Source organism: Hippocampus comes, unplaced genomic scaffold, assembly GCF_001891065.2.
Source record: "Hippocampus comes isolate QL1 unplaced genomic scaffold, H_comes_QL1_v1.1 scaffold174, whole genome shotgun sequence".
NCBI lineage: Eukaryota > Metazoa > Chordata > Actinopteri > Syngnathiformes > Syngnathidae > Hippocampus > Hippocampus comes.
Genome location: NW_017805983.1, coordinates 3575134 through 3593515, shown reverse-complemented (window position 1 = coordinate 3593515; position 18382 = coordinate 3575134). Strand labels below are relative to the sequence as shown.

General features: G+C 40.4%; 3 protein-coding genes across 10 annotated transcripts in view; 1 reads left to right on the top strand and 2 right to left on the bottom strand.

The window, feature by feature from the left end:
- LOC109528654 (sodium-driven chloride bicarbonate exchanger) overlaps positions 1 to 7769 on the bottom strand; it is a 30482-nt gene extending 22713 nt beyond the window's left edge. For 2 of the 3 annotated variants that reach the window (XM_019891533.1, XM_019891534.1), the window contains exons 1-2: positions 6893 to 7769; positions 3837 to 3866 (exon numbers count right to left, since the gene is read on the bottom strand). In XM_019891533.1, the coding sequence (XP_019747092.1) occupies positions 3837 to 3866; positions 6893 to 6940 (78 nt within the window). In that variant the 5' untranslated portion in view covers positions 6941 to 7769. Of the gene's footprint in view, positions 1 to 2402; positions 2503 to 3836; positions 3867 to 6892 lie in introns of those variants that run through there. The other variant, XM_019891536.1, reaches the window with a different exon arrangement.
- Positions 7770 to 8941: 1172 nt separating this feature from the next.
- LOC109528521 (serine/threonine-protein kinase 24-like) lies at positions 8942 to 17752 on the top strand. 4 transcript variants are annotated; one of them, XM_019891229.1, is made up of 11 exons: positions 8944 to 10020; positions 10329 to 10562; positions 10673 to 10729; positions 11456 to 11564; positions 12080 to 12237; positions 12485 to 12670; positions 12749 to 12897; positions 13862 to 13985; positions 15083 to 15151; positions 15244 to 15380; positions 15471 to 17752. In XM_019891229.1, the coding sequence occupies exons 1-11, from the start codon at positions 9985 to 9987 to the stop codon at positions 15505 to 15507; spliced, it is 1296 nt and encodes a 431-aa protein (XP_019746788.1). In that variant the 5' UTR covers positions 8944 to 9984; the 3' UTR covers positions 15508 to 17752. The 4 variants fall into 4 exon arrangements, with proteins under 4 accessions (XP_019746790.1, XP_019746788.1, XP_019746791.1 ...); XM_019891230.1 differs by having other exon boundaries at positions 8946 to 10020; positions 10332 to 10562; XM_019891231.1 differs by lacking the exon at positions 15471 to 17752 and having other exon boundaries at positions 8942 to 10020; positions 15244 to 15384.
- The window catches only part of donson (DNA replication fork stabilization factor DONSON), a 15540-nt gene continuing 7396 nt past the window's right edge, over positions 10239 to 18382 (bottom strand). For 2 of the 3 annotated variants that reach the window (XM_019891225.1, XM_019891228.1), the window contains exon 13: positions 10239 to 10467. The gene's annotated coding sequence lies outside the window, so the exon portion shown is untranslated. Of the gene's footprint in view, positions 10468 to 10556; positions 10587 to 18382 lie in introns of all 3 variants that reach the window. The other variant, XM_019891227.1, reaches the window with a different exon arrangement.

Below are 18382 nucleotides of genomic sequence, written 5' to 3'. Positions count from 1 at the left end.
AGAGAGAGAGAGAGAGAGAGAGAGAGAGAGAGAGTAACAGAGATAGGATGTCATCAAATAATCAAAGTTGACTCAAATCTCATTGCCTTACATCACCTGAGCATCAACTCCCACAAACCTGAAGTCATTCAACTCCACCTAAATATGTTTATACAGACTAGCATACGTTTCGAGCGTGACACATTTGCACTTCTTGTCTCTGCACTAACATTTTTCGTGTGGTAACTCGGTACGCCTCTGTACATTACCGCATGTTTCCTATCCAAATCCAATACTTGTATCATAACCCCTATTATGTAATGATGAGACAAAATATCCACCGAGCAGGCCTCTGTTTCTATTTATAGGCTGCAATGATACTGCTACCTGAATAAAATCTGACAGACTTTGAATGATTAGAAGAAATACTGTGGTATGGCCAAATAGAAGAATCGAAATGATGGATTTCTTGAGTGTGCTGCAGGCTTCAGGGAAGAAGAGGGAGCATGTGAGCAAGACTGCAGGGGGAGTCGGGATGGATGGAGTGGAGGAGGGGTGGACCTGCGACCAAGCGTGATTAAGAGACACGTTCACGTGTTTCTGCATGTACACTCCATCATCACTCCAGAAGAATTTTTACGTGCCAGCCGGCCATAATTTCATGACCACTGGCACGATAAAAAGGTTATCCAGTGTAACAGCTGAATCCAATGTTCTGTCTTTACAAAGAAAATAAGGTACAGTTTTGCTCTGGTAGAAATGACTCTGAAAAGATTCCAATTTCAATGTCGCTCTCCAGAACATCATGATGTCTGCACATCCATAAACACATGTGGCTGGAGATCAAGACACAATTCACAATCCACACATGCCACCCATATTCTTTTTTTAAAGCTGTCAATACACACTGTATGCAACTCTTTTATTTTCGTTGGTTCAAAAAGTTAATCTGGAGTTGCTGCGACAACAACAAAATATGATATTCATGTTATTACTAAGTCATGTAGTATCCAAATGTGTGGCTAAACCGCCAAAGCAAAAATATTTAATTTGGCTACAATTAGATTACGGTACTTTCAAAAGGTAATGTATGATTCATCCATCCATTTTCTAATCCGCAACCTCACAAGGGCCGCGGGCGTGCTGGAGCCGTCCCCACCTGTCTTCGGGCAATAGGCAGGGTATACCCTAATGCAGCATTTCATAATTTTGCCAATTCGTGAGGATTGTTGTGCATGCAGTGAACCCGCATCGCCAAACACAACAACATCACTGAACATTCAAGTATTTGTCGGTTATTACAAACTAATGTCATAACTTGGTTGGCTATTGCCAGACTGTGCTAACATAGCAGCCCTGGTTACCTTTTGTCTTTGACATAAAAATGCTTCGATGTATTCCACCGTCCGGAACCATATCGACATATAGCGGATCTTCATTCACCCCAGCTGCCAAGTCATGGGCAGCTGGGGACAGTATTATGTGCATTAGCTGCACTGTTACATCACAATCAGTAAAGAACAGCTCACTTGATTAGAAAGCTTTAACTTGGTTGTTTCATTCCGTGCACTCCAGAGACTCAGCTCTTTCTCTACAAGCAATTAGAAATGCCTATTTCCATATCATGTGCCTAGACCAGCTGACCTCGAGTCATATATTTCACACATGCTCCTAATAAGTCATCTTTTCCCAATATCATGTAACTCTGGGATGCAGGTACAATGCGTGACCTGATTTCTGCGGTAAGCTATTCACGGGTGTTCCCTGGGGGGGCAACAAAATGAAGGTTAAATTACTATTGTGAGAGCTACTTTGGAAGTATACAGGATACTGCCTTCCAAACATTCACCACAGTTTTAGGCCTACATGTTAAAAAGGCTGGCAACATTATGCAAGTTTGAGGAAAATCGCCCGAAAGACAAAGCAATGCAAATCTATTGCCATTCAAACTGCATTAGTGTAAATACTCCATACAGGACGATTCTGTGGCTTGTAGTTTGCAAAGACGAAGATGGATTATCGGTGGCTGGAAGGGCCTCTGCTATTGGTGAGTGGTTTTAGTTGTCATGGTTTTTCATCCCTACAGATGGTTACCGTGGCAATGATAACTGCTGAGAGCATGACTACTTATAAAAACAGAACTATTCCTTCTGTGTGAAAGGCCTGTCAAAACGGTGCAAACACATGAATATTTTTGTTTTCTTCTTTTCCTTATTTATTTATATTTTTTATGATGATGATGATGATGATTATTATTATCCCTATAAAGTAACCGGGATCAGTGCAGCAGGTATAAGCCTCAATCTCGGAACAGAACAGTCCCATCTGTCAAGCCAAGCTCCTCGGGATCTCTCGCATGCACAATGTCGCATTTCGTCACTTTGGCAAGAACTTTCCGAATAAAATAAATTTCGGGGGCCTACCTGGTCACTAAATATCTTGTTGCAGTCCACCGAGAGCATTTTGGGTCCCTTGGGATGGGACAGGATGGTCGCTAACCGCCCTTGTTCTGCGGGTAACGGCAGGATGAGCAGGTCAGAAGGGTTATGCGTCCCACTCAGAAAGATGACGTAGCTCGCCTCGACGTCAGCCCGGAATACAAGGAGGCGTGCTCACATCCAAAAAAGCCCAGGGAAGAAATGAGGCTCAGCTCAGCTCTGATTCAATCGTGTCGCCTCTCATCCAGGGTCAAATGTTTCTGACTCGCATCCATCCGCCAATCCGCCCATCACCCCCACCCTTCAACAGGGATTAGCGCTGTGACATCAGCTATGCTACCATGATTTGAGCGCAGCTTGTTTCTCTCCGAGCCTGGGAGATTTGTCACCTCACATCTTGGGTCAGGGATTGCACCACAGTTGGAGTCCCAAAAAGTTCACAGAGAGAAAAACAACAACAATCAATGCTGTCTGATACCCATCAGTCTGTACAGCCCAAGTACTTTTGGATTTTTCATTATAGTACTTTTTTATTTTGTTTTGAGGTTGTTGTTGTTTTTTTAATTGAATTAGTTGTAATGGGGTTTCAGAGCGAGTTTGTTCATTTTTATTAGTTGTAGTTTTTTTTCCAAACCCTTCATTTGAGTTTAGCTTTTGTTTTTGTTTTTTTTTGGGGGGGGGTAATTTTTTGTGTGCAAGATTAAAAAAACCATCACAGTATCTATTGTGTGGTAAAAACTCAAGAAGAAGAAAAAAAAACAGTGTAAAATCCACAAATCAAATACAGTACAACAGTCCATAGACTTTGAAGTGCAATGCATAATGCTGCTCATCAAGTAAGATGCAGCACAACCCTCACGTATTAAATAAAGCCAGGATGGTCTCGCTTTCCATCCCTTGTTTGCCAAGTTGACAACTTCGAAAGGTTGAGAAGTATTCCACACCACACACTACAAGTCACACGCCCACTTGCTTTGATCTGTCACTCATAGTCAAATTGGATGGATGGATAGACAGATATACTGTATAAAGACAGACAGACAGACATAGATAGATAGATAGATAGATAGATAGATAGATAGATAGATAGATAGATAGATAGATAGCTTTACTGAAACCCAGTTGTACTGTAGTTTAATTATGAAGCATGACATTCTTTTCCTCGAAATTTTAAACATATTTTTGAGATGAAAAACTATTTCCAACCACAAAAACCGTTGCTGAACATCCGGCGAACAACTCCACAACCTTGAATGAATCCTGACAAAAAAAAAAAAAAAATCAACATCTGCTCCCTTTGCAAACACTCGCAAACCTTCGCTGCTCTGTGGGATACAGGCTTAAGAAATCCAAGCCGGTGTGTGCTAAGTGCAATTGGTGTGGATAAATTAATTGAGGGAATAAAAGTAGTGTACTTACCACATTTTTAGTTTCTTGCGCACTTTGTTCCTGCAATCAAAGGACATCAGTCAATAAGACTAAAAAAAAAAAAAACAAATGCCAAAATGTTAAGATGCCAACAACTGGTGCTAGGGTTGCAGCGAACGTTAATTTTGATAATCGTTTCATCTGTTGATTATTTTTGTTATTTGATGAATCTGATATTTAAAATGTGCTTTCACTTCCACACCTTTTAAAAAAAACATTATTTCAAATTGACATGAATTAATGATGATTCAGTTACTAGGTTGGTCCGAAACATTTCAGAAAATAGGCAAAAATGTTGATCATTGTTTTCCAAAGTAAAAGTATTTTTCGTTAACACCACTTGCATTACCCAATCCATTTAGTTTTCTCTCCTGGTAGACCTTCAATATTAACCTTAAACTCCCTCGACAGCCTCTCAACAAGATTGTGATTTGACCACTGAGAGACCACTTTATGATGCGGCCAAGTGGCTTTACTGTTGGACTAGAGTTTTTCAGATTTTGAAGGGTAAAAGCCTCACAATTCCTTCTCCGAAGAACTATTGAAATTTGGATTCATCACACCAACATACCGACTTCCAAAACTCATTTCTCATGTTTCAGATATTCAATGTAGCTTTTGTAGAATGATAAAATGGAAGTCCACCACAATGAAGGGCCCTTACAACAGTCCCGTTCGGCAAAAAAAACATGAAGTCCAATCCAGAACCAATCATTGCTGCAGAGGTCATCGGTCACACAATTCAGTGATAATTGACAGAGCAGGCACACAATCACATGGAGGCTAACATTCTTGCTCAGATTACAATGTAAAATGGGATTTATTTACTTGTATTCCTGAACAGACAGATACAGTTTTAGTGGTTGAATGGGATGTTTGATTAATTTCTGACTTATCAGAAAAGCAAAGTTCAAATTTGAGCACAAAAGTAAATTCAACGAAATTTAACAAGTCCCCATTAAGGATCATGAAAAGTTTTATGTGGACTCTTGGAAAGAGGAGATTGTTTATAACAATTTAAAACCGTTTCAAGTTGTCCACTTTTCACCTAATTATTTCAGCGTCCCGAAACTTAGCCTGTTTTGAAGGGGCAGTAATGGCTCATGAAAATATCGACGGCACACCCAAGTATGGTTTTCGTTACCATGACGACTGGGAGCAGAACTAAGCAAAGAGGCGAGCAGCTGCTACTTGTGGAAGCCCAAGCCCAAGTGTGGAAAATACATAGATCGCCTCTATAATACAAGTGTTTGCATTCATATACTCCACACTTCATGGGGAATTAAAAAGTCAGTTCTCTACATATTAAATTTTAGAGTGCTCTTGATGCATTTAACCACGAGAACAACAAAATTGTATTAATGGATAACAATAATGATAATTTAGTAGTAAAAATCAGCATCTCTGTTCAATAGTCTCCACACGATTCTGTATTAAACAAGACAGGTACATAACATTTTTGGTAGTGATAATACATTAGATTTGTAGGTGCCTTTCTCGAAGCTAGGTGAGTGTCATCTGCCTAACAGTGCAAATAGACGTTATGCATTATTTATGGAAGACATTACCAAGGGCAAGAAGAAAAATGATAAACAAGGGGGCCAAGAACAGAACCCTGTGGAACACCGGACATGATTAGAGATGAGCGGTATTTGAAAGATTTGAGCTGGATGAACTGAGTGTGGTTAATTATCAGTGCTGTAATTTAGGTCAGCTATGGCATCAGCCTTATACTGGGTGGTGGTCGAATAACATCAACATTTCATACTTTCCTTATGTGTAAACATTCTTTCACTCTTGTTCCTGTTAACTTTTAAATCAATGATTCATCTCACTGGTCTGAACATTATTAACTGACAACAACTAATTTTTCTTTGTTGATCTATCTATGACAGCAAAGTATCGTACCTTCTCTTCTGCCTGCCATAAAATTAACCTCGATATAATTGTTTGGTAGGGTACCGTACATTTTTCCAATGTAAAAAACATGCCTTGGCTCAATAGATGTTGGCAAATGTTGCTTTAAATCACATTGCATTGCATCAATACTTGCCTCCTGGAAATAATCGCTCCACATAGAGATATGACAACATGCTGACGCTATGACAACACAAGGAAGAACAGCGAGAACAAGCATGCCATGTATCCAAAAAAAAAAAAAATCTAGTCAACATCTCCCATCTCTCTCTCAGCCATGACATATATTTTTTCCTCTATTTTTCAAGCACCTGAATATTGATGAGATGACGCTATCGGCTGGGTTCACAATTAATTTCGACTTTCTTGTTTGGATACTTCAGTTGACTATATGGAGTGAGCCACTGACTTTAGTGGACAGGTGCTCAATCTGACTATGCCTCACCTAAAGAAGATTAATCCCAAAACGAAGATGGATCTCAGAAAATTTTGCATGGGCCTTTTTGCTAGCTGAAAGTATGCGTGGTAAAACCAAGTGAAATATGCCTCATCCTAGCTCACAGGTTGCATAAGAGGCTGCAGGTATTAGAGGGCGCATGAAGTACACTCCCCGGGCATTGGGTCCGCGATCTACAGATTTCTATTTCTAAAAACTGCTCTGTGCTAATGTTTTGACATACACTGACAACATTTTATCAGTTAAACAATATATTTATTATTGTAGTGTATTTATGTATATGTGAATTACATCTTGAGATGTGTGTCTAATATTTTGTCTACCATAGTTGGTTACTTGAGAGGCAAAACGATAGACAGATATCACTGGTACAGAACAACCACAATTATAATATTGGTAAATTGATATAGCTATGTCTGTGGCAGTCCAAGCAGAACATTTTCCCTAAATGCGATTGAATTTGGCATGTGTGAGTAATGAATTGGCCTGTGACTGTAAATACCAATTTCCCATTGCAGTGCATTATTGAAAGATTAGAAATGTCTATTTATGCAATGGAAGCATTGGATAACAGTCAAGGAATCTTAACAAATAAATTCACCGTTTTGTGTTTTATTCTTAGGAGTAATAGCCAAACGTGAACCTTTCATACATGAATGAAGACACAACTCACCGCTGGCAATAGAGGCTCCATTTGAGCACCCTGGTCGGTAATGTCCATCTTTTCTTCCTCCTCCTTCTAAATGTGTTGCTCTTCTTCACTTGAGACGCTGATAAAGGTTGACGACGAGGAGGGTGGCTAAGATGGCTCGCTCTCCCTTCCACACGCAGTACAGTATATTTACCGGTTTTGGTTTTCTCAAATGGAGGTGGCAAAGCATGCCCTACATATTTTACGCATGGAGGAGGGAGGTTGCGCCTGCCCACACAAATGCGGGGAGGGGGGATCGTGCCAGAGAGCCTCCGTACGAAATCATTGAAACAGTGATACGGTCGTCATTCCACAATTTCTAATAAAACAAGAGAAACGGTGATTGGTGCATTGACCTTGTGTTTCTGATTGACGCACGAGCACACACTAAGATTTCTTGCAGCGCTGTGTAACTAATTCATTTATAAACAGCCGGGATGTGGTAATATTAAGGAAATAAAATCACAACAGTATGTGATCACGTCCATATTTCAGTGTATGCGGCACGCGATCAAGTGCCGCCGCCATCGCGTACCGCACCATGACGAAGGATGCTGCGGCACAACTCTTGTACTTTGGCGTCTCCCTCTGGTCAAAAGTGGGAAACGTTAATTGTTGCATGCAATAACGGTCCAAGTCGAGACGTCGTTTATCCGACCGCTCGCTATACGCTGCCAATATGCCCCAGTTGGTACTAGAATCCCTGCAAAACAGAGATTCTCTTATAGAGTTAAGAAAATAATGCCGCGTGCGATTTTTTTTAATGCTCAATTTAGAAACATTAGTTGGACTAAAGCGTGGCTTGATCCTTTTAAACTCTTGATTACAAATAAAGTTAGAGAATTGCATTTAAAAATACTACATTTGTACATCTGAATTTGAAAGTGTGATTCATTTGTTTTTTGACTGCCCAATTAGCACTGCATTTTTGAAAGATTACGTTCTGTTAGGGAAATTTCACATTTAAATGTAATTTTTTAAAATCCCACCCCCGTTAATTTTGTCAATTAAAAAAATAATTCCTGCTAAATGATCCATCAATTTACAGGGGCTCAGTTCTACTTTTTATACTGAGTACCACTTGAAAAAACATCTCCAAGTTCCACGGTAACGGCTAACATGACAATACAGTAGCAGTGGACCTAAATGTTTATCGAAAATGAGACAGGTTTCATTCCCAAGATATATCATTAATTTTGTTAACCACTGTAATATCATGCAGTTATTAACACTGGTGTTAGATATAGGAAAATTTAAATGTACTACATATGAAATTACTTTTTTAAAAAGCCTCTGATTAAATGTTTGAAACACAGTCCTCAGTGATTCAATGCAAATGTACAGCACTTATCTCTACCGAGCACCTTTACTGTACTGTCTATATTTAAATCAATTCATCTGTTGAAATATATATTACAGCCAGCGTTCCTCCTCCCTTCGAAGCAATTGACCTCACCTCTTCTTTTCAACTGACACATCACACCTTCAAACTAAACAGGTCGAGAAAGCTATAATCATTCAAACCATTTGCCCAAGTCGATACGGTACTGCATATGCTCCTTAGTCCCTGTAATTAAGTACTGTATATTGTACTGTGGTATTTAATTGATTTTGCATTTGCTGGAGTAGTCCGATTCATCTCTGCTGCAAAAGGGAGAATTATTCAGCTGGCCAAAAGTGCAGTAGGTACGTACTGTACATTTGAGGAAGAACGGAAGGTCGGAAAAAAAGACGGATGGAAGGATGGAAAAAAGAACAGAGGATAGTCTATAATGAGGAGGGAGAGGAAAGCTGGAAGGATTGCAAGTGGGAAAGAAAGATGCAAGAAAACAATGAAATACGAAAGAAAGGAATGAAACATGAATGAAGGAAGGAATGCTAAGAATAGTTAGAGGGATGGTTGGAATGTTGGAAAGAAGGATGAAAGGAAGGAGGAAATGATCAAAGATAGAATGATAGAAGGAAGGAAGGAAGGAAGGAAGGAAGGAAAGAAGGAAGGAAGGAAAAATTGCGGAAGGAAAGATCTGTCTTGAAACCTGACTTTGAAGTCCCAAGCCTCTCATACAACGCTTGCCTTGAATCCGTATTTTGAACGCTAACCTTTAGTTGATATGAAAATTTTGTCTCTGAAGATTTTCTTGCAGTTGTTGACGGCTCGGAATTCATATGGTGCTGGGTATCACAGAGTTCTGGAAAAGGGTTTGAAAAATGTTGCTTATGTTGAAAAAGGAGACTGATGAAATGAAACATTTTTCAAATGTAGTTAATTTTTCCTTTCCTGTAAATGAATTAGTCACAGCATTCACACAGTATTTATTTATTTTCCAGAAGGCAAGGACGCATATTAGCTAACTATGTTTGAATGGTGTGGTATTAACGTTTGAACGTACACTTATAAAAATAAACTTGTTCGGCGGCTCACACGAGCCAGTGTTGTCGTCCGGACCAGAACCGCCCAACGGTACGACGTCATAACTCTGACAAGATGGCCGGGAGTTCGGGGCTAAAGTGAGGAAGGAAACCAAAACACTGGCTGTCTCGACCACATGACGTCGAGTTAGTGCGAAGATATTCGTATATGCGTACGGACTCCGTTCTTTCGAGTTCCACATGTGCCATGCCTGGGTCGTTTTTCTTTGAGGCCGCGACTAGCAGTCAAGGTTCGGTTGTCTGCTATGATTGGCTAGCTATGTAGCGAGCTAATACTAACCGAAAGACTTCACTTTTTCAAAGTGACAGTGGGCTAAGGTCTTTGTAAAAACTTCAAATTGCGTCCCGAACAACATGAGAAATTGCTGCTATCTCTTAACGTCTTCCGGGCGTCAAATTAAAGGAAGGAGTTGAATAATTCTGAGATCATCGCCTGTCTAACTGTTAGCAAGCGTCTGTTAGCTTGTCCAGACTTTTATGATGCAGTTTATTTTGGAGGGCAGGGTCTGACACTATTTGAATCCCACAATATCGGGTAAACAGTACCCGGACATTATAGTTCTGTGGGCCCAGGTGCCCACACTTGCGATACATAACGAGTGGTGGACATTGGTTTAGCCAAGGAGCCCTGAGCCAATCCCACTATGGCCCATCCCCCTGGGAACCTGCCAGGCATGCAGGTAAGCGCAGCCTTTTGGGGTCTTTAATCTTAGGTATGTGTGCAAAATGTTAAATATTAAGTGATTGACATGAACCAGCATCAAGAGAGCTATCTTTTACAGATAATTCCAGTGATGTGATTTTCCTGTGGAATATTAAGTGATTGACATGAACCAGCATCAAGAGAACTATCTTTTACAGATAATTCCAGTGATAAGTGATTTTCCTGTGACAAATATCAAGAAGGTTATTAGTCTTTAAAGCCACGGTTTTTCCCCACACCACACACTGCCCCGCTCTGCATGTACCAATACTCATCCATCCTGAGCAGAATGTCAGAGTGGATCCAGAGGAGCTCTTCACCAAGCTGGAGCGCATTGGCAAGGGTTCGTTCGGCGAGGTCTTCAAAGGCATTGACAATCGGACTCAGAAAGTGGTGGCCATCAAGATCATTGACCTGGAGGAAGCTGAGGATGAGATCGAAGATATTCAGCAGGAGATCACTGTGCTAAGCCAATGCGACAGCCCCTTTGTCACCAAATACTATGGCTCCTACCTAAAGGTGAAGCTTCAGCCAATTGGTTCCCTACAATTGGGGATGGACAAAACATCTTCGTCACCCACATTCCTCACATTTGTGATTGATTCTTGTGATGTGCCTCAACTGTATAGGATGCCAAGTTATGGATCATCATGGAGTATTTAGGAGGAGGCTCAGCTTTAGATTTGGTGAGTGAGTCACCCCGCTGAGCTCTTATTTGATTGTTTTTGTTGTGTGTGTATGGGGGGGGTGAGTATGTGAAAACTACACAAAGTGTAATACACTTGTGGAAATCAAAAGAACATTATGTGGATATACTGTAGCTCTGAAGATTCTAACACGTTTTCAGTTACAGATTTGGTCAGACTTTGCGGCATGCAATCGAAGGAGACATATGGAGCATGAGTAGATGCACATAAAAGTGCTGTAAAATGCACATTTATGTGAAAACTACACAAAGTGTAATACACTTGTGAAAATCAGAAGAACATTATGTGGATATAGCTCTGAAGATTCTAACACTTTTTCAGTTAAAGATTTGGTCAGACTTTGCGGCATGCAATCGAAGGAGACATATGGAGCATGAGTAGATGCACATAAAAGTGCTGTAAAATGCACATTTTGGTTTTGAAGCAGAATAATTCCACCAAGATGCTCCAATTTCCTTTTGTGCATGTAGGTGTGGGGTCCTCTTCATCTGTGGTAGCGACCTTTAATTATCTTTCTAAAGGCAGAATATTAATGCACATGTTCTACTGGGTATCACACATTATGGAAGGGGGTTGTGGATAATCCAGTGTAAATATCATTTGTATCCTTTGCCGAATTTTTTTCCCAAATGTTAAGTATCGAATTATTAGATATTTTATCATTTGTATGTGTTGTTTTTGTTATGTTGTTTTTGTCTTTCTAAGATGGAGCCCGGTGCTCTTGATGAGACCCAAATTGCGACCATTCTGAGAGAAATCCTTAAGGGGCTGGAGTATCTGCACTCTGAGAAGAAGATCCACCGGGATATCAAAGGTATGTTTTCATGCAATTTGGTCAAACTGTTTACAGTGTGCTCGCCTTATATACCGGAAGAGACTCAACTTACTGGCAGAAGAACATCCTAAATAAAACAGCTGACGTGAAACTATTACGCATATGATTTTGGACCCCATGATGCTCTCGAACATTAAGCATGATTGGCTAATGCCCCCCGCCCCCCAAAAAAAGTTATGGAGTTGGTGAACCGTTTCCACTATTTTGGGAAATTCATACATTTTAGATAAAGAAAACACTGCTGTCTTAGTCATTTCAAGTCAATTTCATTGGGGTCTTGCTTGTATGAAAATTACTTTGTTTGTTGCTGTTCACAATGTCTAATGTCCAAAAGTGCACAGGCTGGCAGATTTTTAATTTTATTTTTCTAATCAAAATCAAACATGTTTGCATTGCTTTTTTGCTTAAATTCATTGTACTAATTATAATAATGGTGATAAGTGCGGTGACTTTAATCTTAAATGTTCATTTTGTTTCAACTCTGCTCACCCCAGCCGCCAACGTGCTACTTTCTGAGCAAGGCGAGGTGAAGCTGGCAGATTTCGGTGTTGCCGGCCAACTCACCGACACTCAAATCAAGCGCAACACATTTGTGGGCACGCCTTTCTGGATGGCTCCTGAGGTCATAAAACAGTCTGCATATGATTCTAAGGTGAGCAAAACACAAACACCTCATGATACAGGTGTTACAGGGGAACCTTGATGGTCGAACGGAAACTTTTCCAGGACCATTGTCAGTCTAAATTTCTTTAGATTTTTGATTTTGTTCATTTGTAATTGAGTGAATCTGTTACAGGGTCAAACTATAACTGTTATAAACCCCATCTTCACTGAAATTTTGTGATTCCAATTATTTTGAGCCAAAATTGTAGCAACATCTCTGAACATTTACATTTAAGGCAGATATCTGGTCTCTGGGCATCACCGCCATTGAGCTGGCGAAAGGAGAACCGCCACACTCGGAGCTCCATCCCATGAAGGTTTTATTTCTGATCCCAAAGAACAACCCTCCGACTCTGGAGGGAAACTACAGCAAGCCGCTCAAGGAGTTTGTTGAGGCTTGCCTCAACAAGGAGCCCAGTTTTGTAGGTATTTCCATCGGGCCATTATGTTTTCCTTCAGCCTTAAATTTAAAATGGTTTTTGCGTGTTTTATTTCTGCAGAGGCCGACTGCCAAGGAGCTGTTGAAGCATAAGCTAATTGTACGCCACGCTAAAAAGACATCCTACTTGACCGAGCTGGTGGACAAGTACAAACGGTGGAAGGCGGAGCAATCAAGAACCACAGAGTCCAGTTCAGATGAGTCTGACTCGTAAGTGTTTACTGCCACAGTGTACGGTGAGGGGGCGGTGGACTCCCATCACTGGTTCCGGATTTACATTTTTATTTTTAAGCCAGCATTTTGCAGAATACTTTTTAGTTTAAATCTCACTTGTCCCGAAAAAATACATGTACATACTGATTCAGCCAAATAAAGCGTACCGGTAGCTATCGTGTTGCCAGCCGCTGTTTGGTTGTAGTGTTCTGTTACTAGACGCACAGCGTGCTGCTTGCTTAACAGATTACTTGCAGCTTTTCGTTTCCTCTAAATTATGGAATGCTAGCTGAGTGGCATCATGACTTGTCATGCAGGTCCAAAACAGCAGTTCCAAAAGAAAAAACAGAGCCAGCAAGCCAGCAACTGCTCACAGCCATGTAACAAAAATTAGATAAATAGTCAAATAAACAGAGTCACCAATGCAGAAGGGCTGAGACCGTGTTAATGTTGTACTACAGTATATGCTCACACAGGTGGAACATTATCCACCACAATTTTGTTGGGTTTTTTTTTAAAACAAATAAAACCCCTTTACTTCAGTGTTGAAACAGGAATATTCGGTGTTAGGGCAGCTTTGTCATTGTCGTGAGTAGACTTTCTTTATACAATATTTTTTTTATTCATCAATCTTTAATGTGTTTGTGTTATGTTCAAGGTGTGTTTAAAGATCTTTAAAAAAAGTGCATTAAATGCTAATAATATAATGCCTACGGTGTCTTTTTATATCGTGGATTTCACATATTGCATTTACGATATTTGTTTTAGCAGTGCTGGAAAGTAAAGAACAAATAGTTGCTGTACTTAATTAGATTTTACCGGCGTCTGTACGTACTCTACTCGAGTATTGATTTTTTTTTTATCACTTCCTTTATCTACTTCTGCCCCCACTGTGTATTTGTATATGACTTTGCAATGCTACATCATATAAAGCTGATGAGTTGTTTGATATGTACGTTAGGGAGCAGGATGGGCAGGCATCGGGTGGAAACGACTTTGGCAGTGATAACTGGATCTTCACCATCCGGGAGAAGGATCCAAAGAAGCTACAAAATGGCGAGGGACAGTCAGCGGCAACTGAGCAGGTGCCGTGCCAAGTAGCTACAGATATACAGTATCTTCCAAATCAATTGTGTGCAATACTTGTTTTTTTTTCTTTTTCTTTTTTAAAGTAGGGCATCGTCTTCTTTTCCTTTTGATCTTAACCCTATTCAGGAGTTGCCACAGTCATCCTTCTTCCATCTCTTCCTGTCCTCAGCCTCTTCAACTCTCTCACAACACGCTGTCTCTTGTCTACCATCTACAAGCCATACAAGTTACATTTCTGATCTCACTTCCATCCTTAAAACATTTCCTTTCCACTGTAGCTGCTGCTCTTCTGTCACACATCACACCTGACACTTTCCTTCACCCACTCGATCATACCTGTACATTAAACCCCTGCCATGACCCACCTTCCCAAGAAAATTGATAATTATCTATATTGATGGTTTTAAACTCTAAATACATGTATACCACAAACTATGATCCCAACGCACCTAAATATCACTTCCAACATTAAACAATAAAAGCTTTACGGAGGATTTGATTTCGGAAAGAATGCATCTGAAGCGCTTGTGTATGTTTTCAGAACCCATAAAAAATAGCAATTGTCAGGCAATAATGAGACTTCCGTTGTTTGTTTGACAGAGACTCCTTCTTCCAATCACAACCCAGGCTAAACTTAGCCCCTTCACGACATACAATCCTAAAAAAGTTGATGTATGACTTCAACATACTGTACCTCCTTAACACTAACTGCTACTGGGCGTAAAAGGACAGCATTGCTCATGGGCATACATTCTGTGTGCTTCGTAGGGGACTTTTCTGGCTCTTCTCGCGTCTTATGTTTTTCTTTTTTCCAGCAAAGCTTAGTGCTGCCCAGCACTTACAGTACAAGGTTGCATGTAACTCTAAATTTGGACTTGACTGTACACTATTAAAACCTAGAAAAAAACAATCACTGTAATGTCTGCGATACAGAGGAACTTCACCATAGTCTCCCTCACCTGTCTTCCACGCGAACCGTTGTTCCAAACACTTGATCCCTAGTACATTTACTGAACTTGTAAACACAGATGATAGCGTTGCTGTTCATTATTGCCGACTTTATTGGTCGCTCACTTTCTATTATTCTGTGCAGACTAAAGACATTCCAAAGAGGCCTTATTCACAGAGCCTGTCCGCAGTCATCACTCCTGTGTTAGCCGAGGTAACAATTCAGCCCCCAAATGCACACACAATAAAATAAAAAAAATCAAGAACCCATCAGGTTGCTTACTAAAGAAGTGTTAATATTTTCAGCTCAAGGCCAGACATGAGCAAGTGAACCGGAACCCTGTGGTCCTGGACGACTTGAAAGAGGCCATCTTGCGGGCTGAGCAAGCCTACCCTGGCATTTCGGATTCACTGGTGGCGCACATGATCCACAGGCTTCAGAGGTAGCACCACCACCACCACCACCTATTGCCCTAATCGCGAATGACCTGCTTTAATATGAAGGTCTTTTTTTGTTTGTTTGTTTTTTGCAGTTTCTCCACAAGCAGATCATCCTCTTCTTTGCCATAGTAAATGGCTGTATGCTACCCACCCACGGAACCATCTCTCCTCCCTCCCACAAGCACCCCCCTGCCATTGACCCGTTCACTCAGTAGCAGCTGATCAACATTTATTCTGCCGGGACTTGTGCTGACTTTGTCGCTACATGGCATTTTGCCCAGCCAAGAGGTGAGGCTCTCAAAGCCCCAAGGCAAGGCTTAAATCCAGGCTCTCTTTGAACCCAAGCCCACACCCTATCCCACCGGAACCTTTTGACAAAGCATGCATGGTGTGAACGTCCTCTTTGCACCAACATGCCTCATGGTAAACAGCGTTCTTCATGGAAAAACTCAGGTAAAGTGCTTTAAGTTGACTGTCAAATGGGTGGTGGTGTCAGTTTGCAGGAGCTGAATCACTCTGTACAAAATGCCCCCCCCAACCCCACACACTTCTACTGAAAAGTAACAGAATAAGCAGAAAATGTTTTTTGTTTTCATTTTAAGGTGCATGTCACTTCCTCACCATTTGTTTTATTTGATTAATCAGTCTGTAAGTTACGGAGGCCCACACCTAATAGTGGCCACCAAATAAGGTATAACGTGTCCATGAAATGCCCATTTGTAGTCATGATATGTACTATAATATCCGGACTACAAAACAGACCTGATTAAAAGTCGCAACAGCTAATTTTAGCCATAAAAACTAATTTGTGGTGGTCTCCACATTATTAAATAGGGTATTATCTATATTATAAACACCAGTAGATGCTTTTCCTCACTCCAAACAATGCCAAACAGAGAAAAAGTTACACAGCGTATCAGAAACCTTTTCAAACTCTTGGCGTCACACTAAGCAAATTCACAGATGAGCTTAGACCAGTGTGGCACTGCAGAGACAGCTGTGTTTATTGCACTTGTTCCCTTTGCTGAAACACAACTTAAGACACTTATTTTGGCTCTCAATTGCTTCGTCACATAGCCGTGCGTGCCCCTTCTATGTTTTTGTCCCCTTCGAGAGTCTCTGTCTCACACTTTTCTCGCAGCTATACATCTTGTTCCAACCGCAAATAGCTGATGAGCATTCAGTATGAGGGTGGACTTGGACACTTTCATTGATCCACTGCAACGTATTTGCTAATTTCATTGGTCAAATATGACAAGAATGGGTAAATCCATTGATGGCTCGTCGGTAAAAATCCATAAATATACCACATTACTGCAGGGTTCAAAGTTTGGGGGAGAAAAAAAAAAGTAGCGGTTTGTAATCCGAAAAATACAGTATACAACATGTGCATAAAATGTGACCTCAAAATACTAATTTGTGGACACAAAAAGAGTATCACATGCACAGCAACCGTAATACTAATTTATGGATTAAATATCATTCCCAAGAGCAATGTATATGTCTGAGTAAGCAAATGGAGCACACCTAACTATAACACAATGTCCTTAAGGTTGTTGTTTTTTTTTTTTTTAATATTTAAAAATGCCTCTTGTTCATAATGATACCTTGCAATGCCAGGCTTTTCAGGATATCTTTGTAGTTGATCCCCATCGGAAACTCTCAATCAAGCATACACCTGTCTCTGACCTGTGTAGTTTAAAACCTACTATCTACCTTAACTATTTCAAGAGAAGGTGCACTTTATGTGCTTACTGGCTGGAGCCACAGATACTGGTGGTCACAAATTTGTGTTTTGTGTGCACAGAATTTCTAAATGTTGTGCCACAATATCCAACCCCCCATGTCATGTCATGTCTGGTAGTCCGTAGTGAGTCGATGTGAGGGGACTTGTGGGCCAACACAGCCAAACAGTACCATGCATCATGCCCACTTCACTTGAGAAGTGCATTGATTTGTTTTGTATTAACTGTTATACTGTCCATTTCATTTTTTTAACTCCATGAAAGTGCAGCACTTTCTGAAAACAAACATTTTTACAGTTGCTAACAGCCACGTGTTTCTATGTTTACTTAAGAGCTCCACAATCTACTGTGCTAATGCAGCAATAATGTTGATAAGTTGTATCACTTGTCAGCACAGGTAAGAAGCAAATTAAGAAATATATTGTATTTTTATAATTGCAGTTGTGGAATTATGAAATTTAAAAAAAGTTACACCCAAAAAAAAAATAGTTATGGAAATGATTGTGTACATTTGTTTATCATAGCTGGCAGTTTATAGTATTGTGTATAATATTTGCTCGAGTCATTTGAGAAGTTAAATGTAAGCTTTCAAAGTGGCATATGAAATAAAGACGCAGGTGCATATTGTATGACTCCATGTGTAATTTGTGCATAAAACTGCAATATTTGTCGAATAATTTATATAGTACACAGACCATCAATTTGATTTTCTATTTGTCCCGATGGAGTCAGCTGGGTGAGGTGAAGCCCAACACCAAGCGACTTTAAGCAAAAGGCGCAAAACACCCTAGACAGGTCGTCAAAACACATCCCACAGAAAGACATAAGCGTTCAGTCTCATCAAATACTGTAGAGCAGGGGCCCCCAACCTTTTTTGCCCCACGGACCGGTTTGTGTCAGACAATATTTTCAGGGACCGGCATTTAAGGTGTGGTGGAAATAATACAACAAAATAATATGGTATGAGCTGCATGAAAACTGTGGTGTTTTCGAAATATAATAATAAACACAAGGAGCGTCTGATCTGGCCGCAACACTCTCTCCGATCGCAATGGTAATGTTTAATGCCTTCAAAATACGATACAACGCAAATTCAAAGTGCATGAAAATGACGACTCACCACAGCACCGAGCTTGATTTTCTGCAACCAGACGGTCCCATCTCGGGGTAATAGGAGACAATGACACCTCAAGTGTGTGTTTTACGTCAAGTCTACTTCGTAATTTTGTTTTCGTCGCCGTTGCTGCAGAAACCCCCCG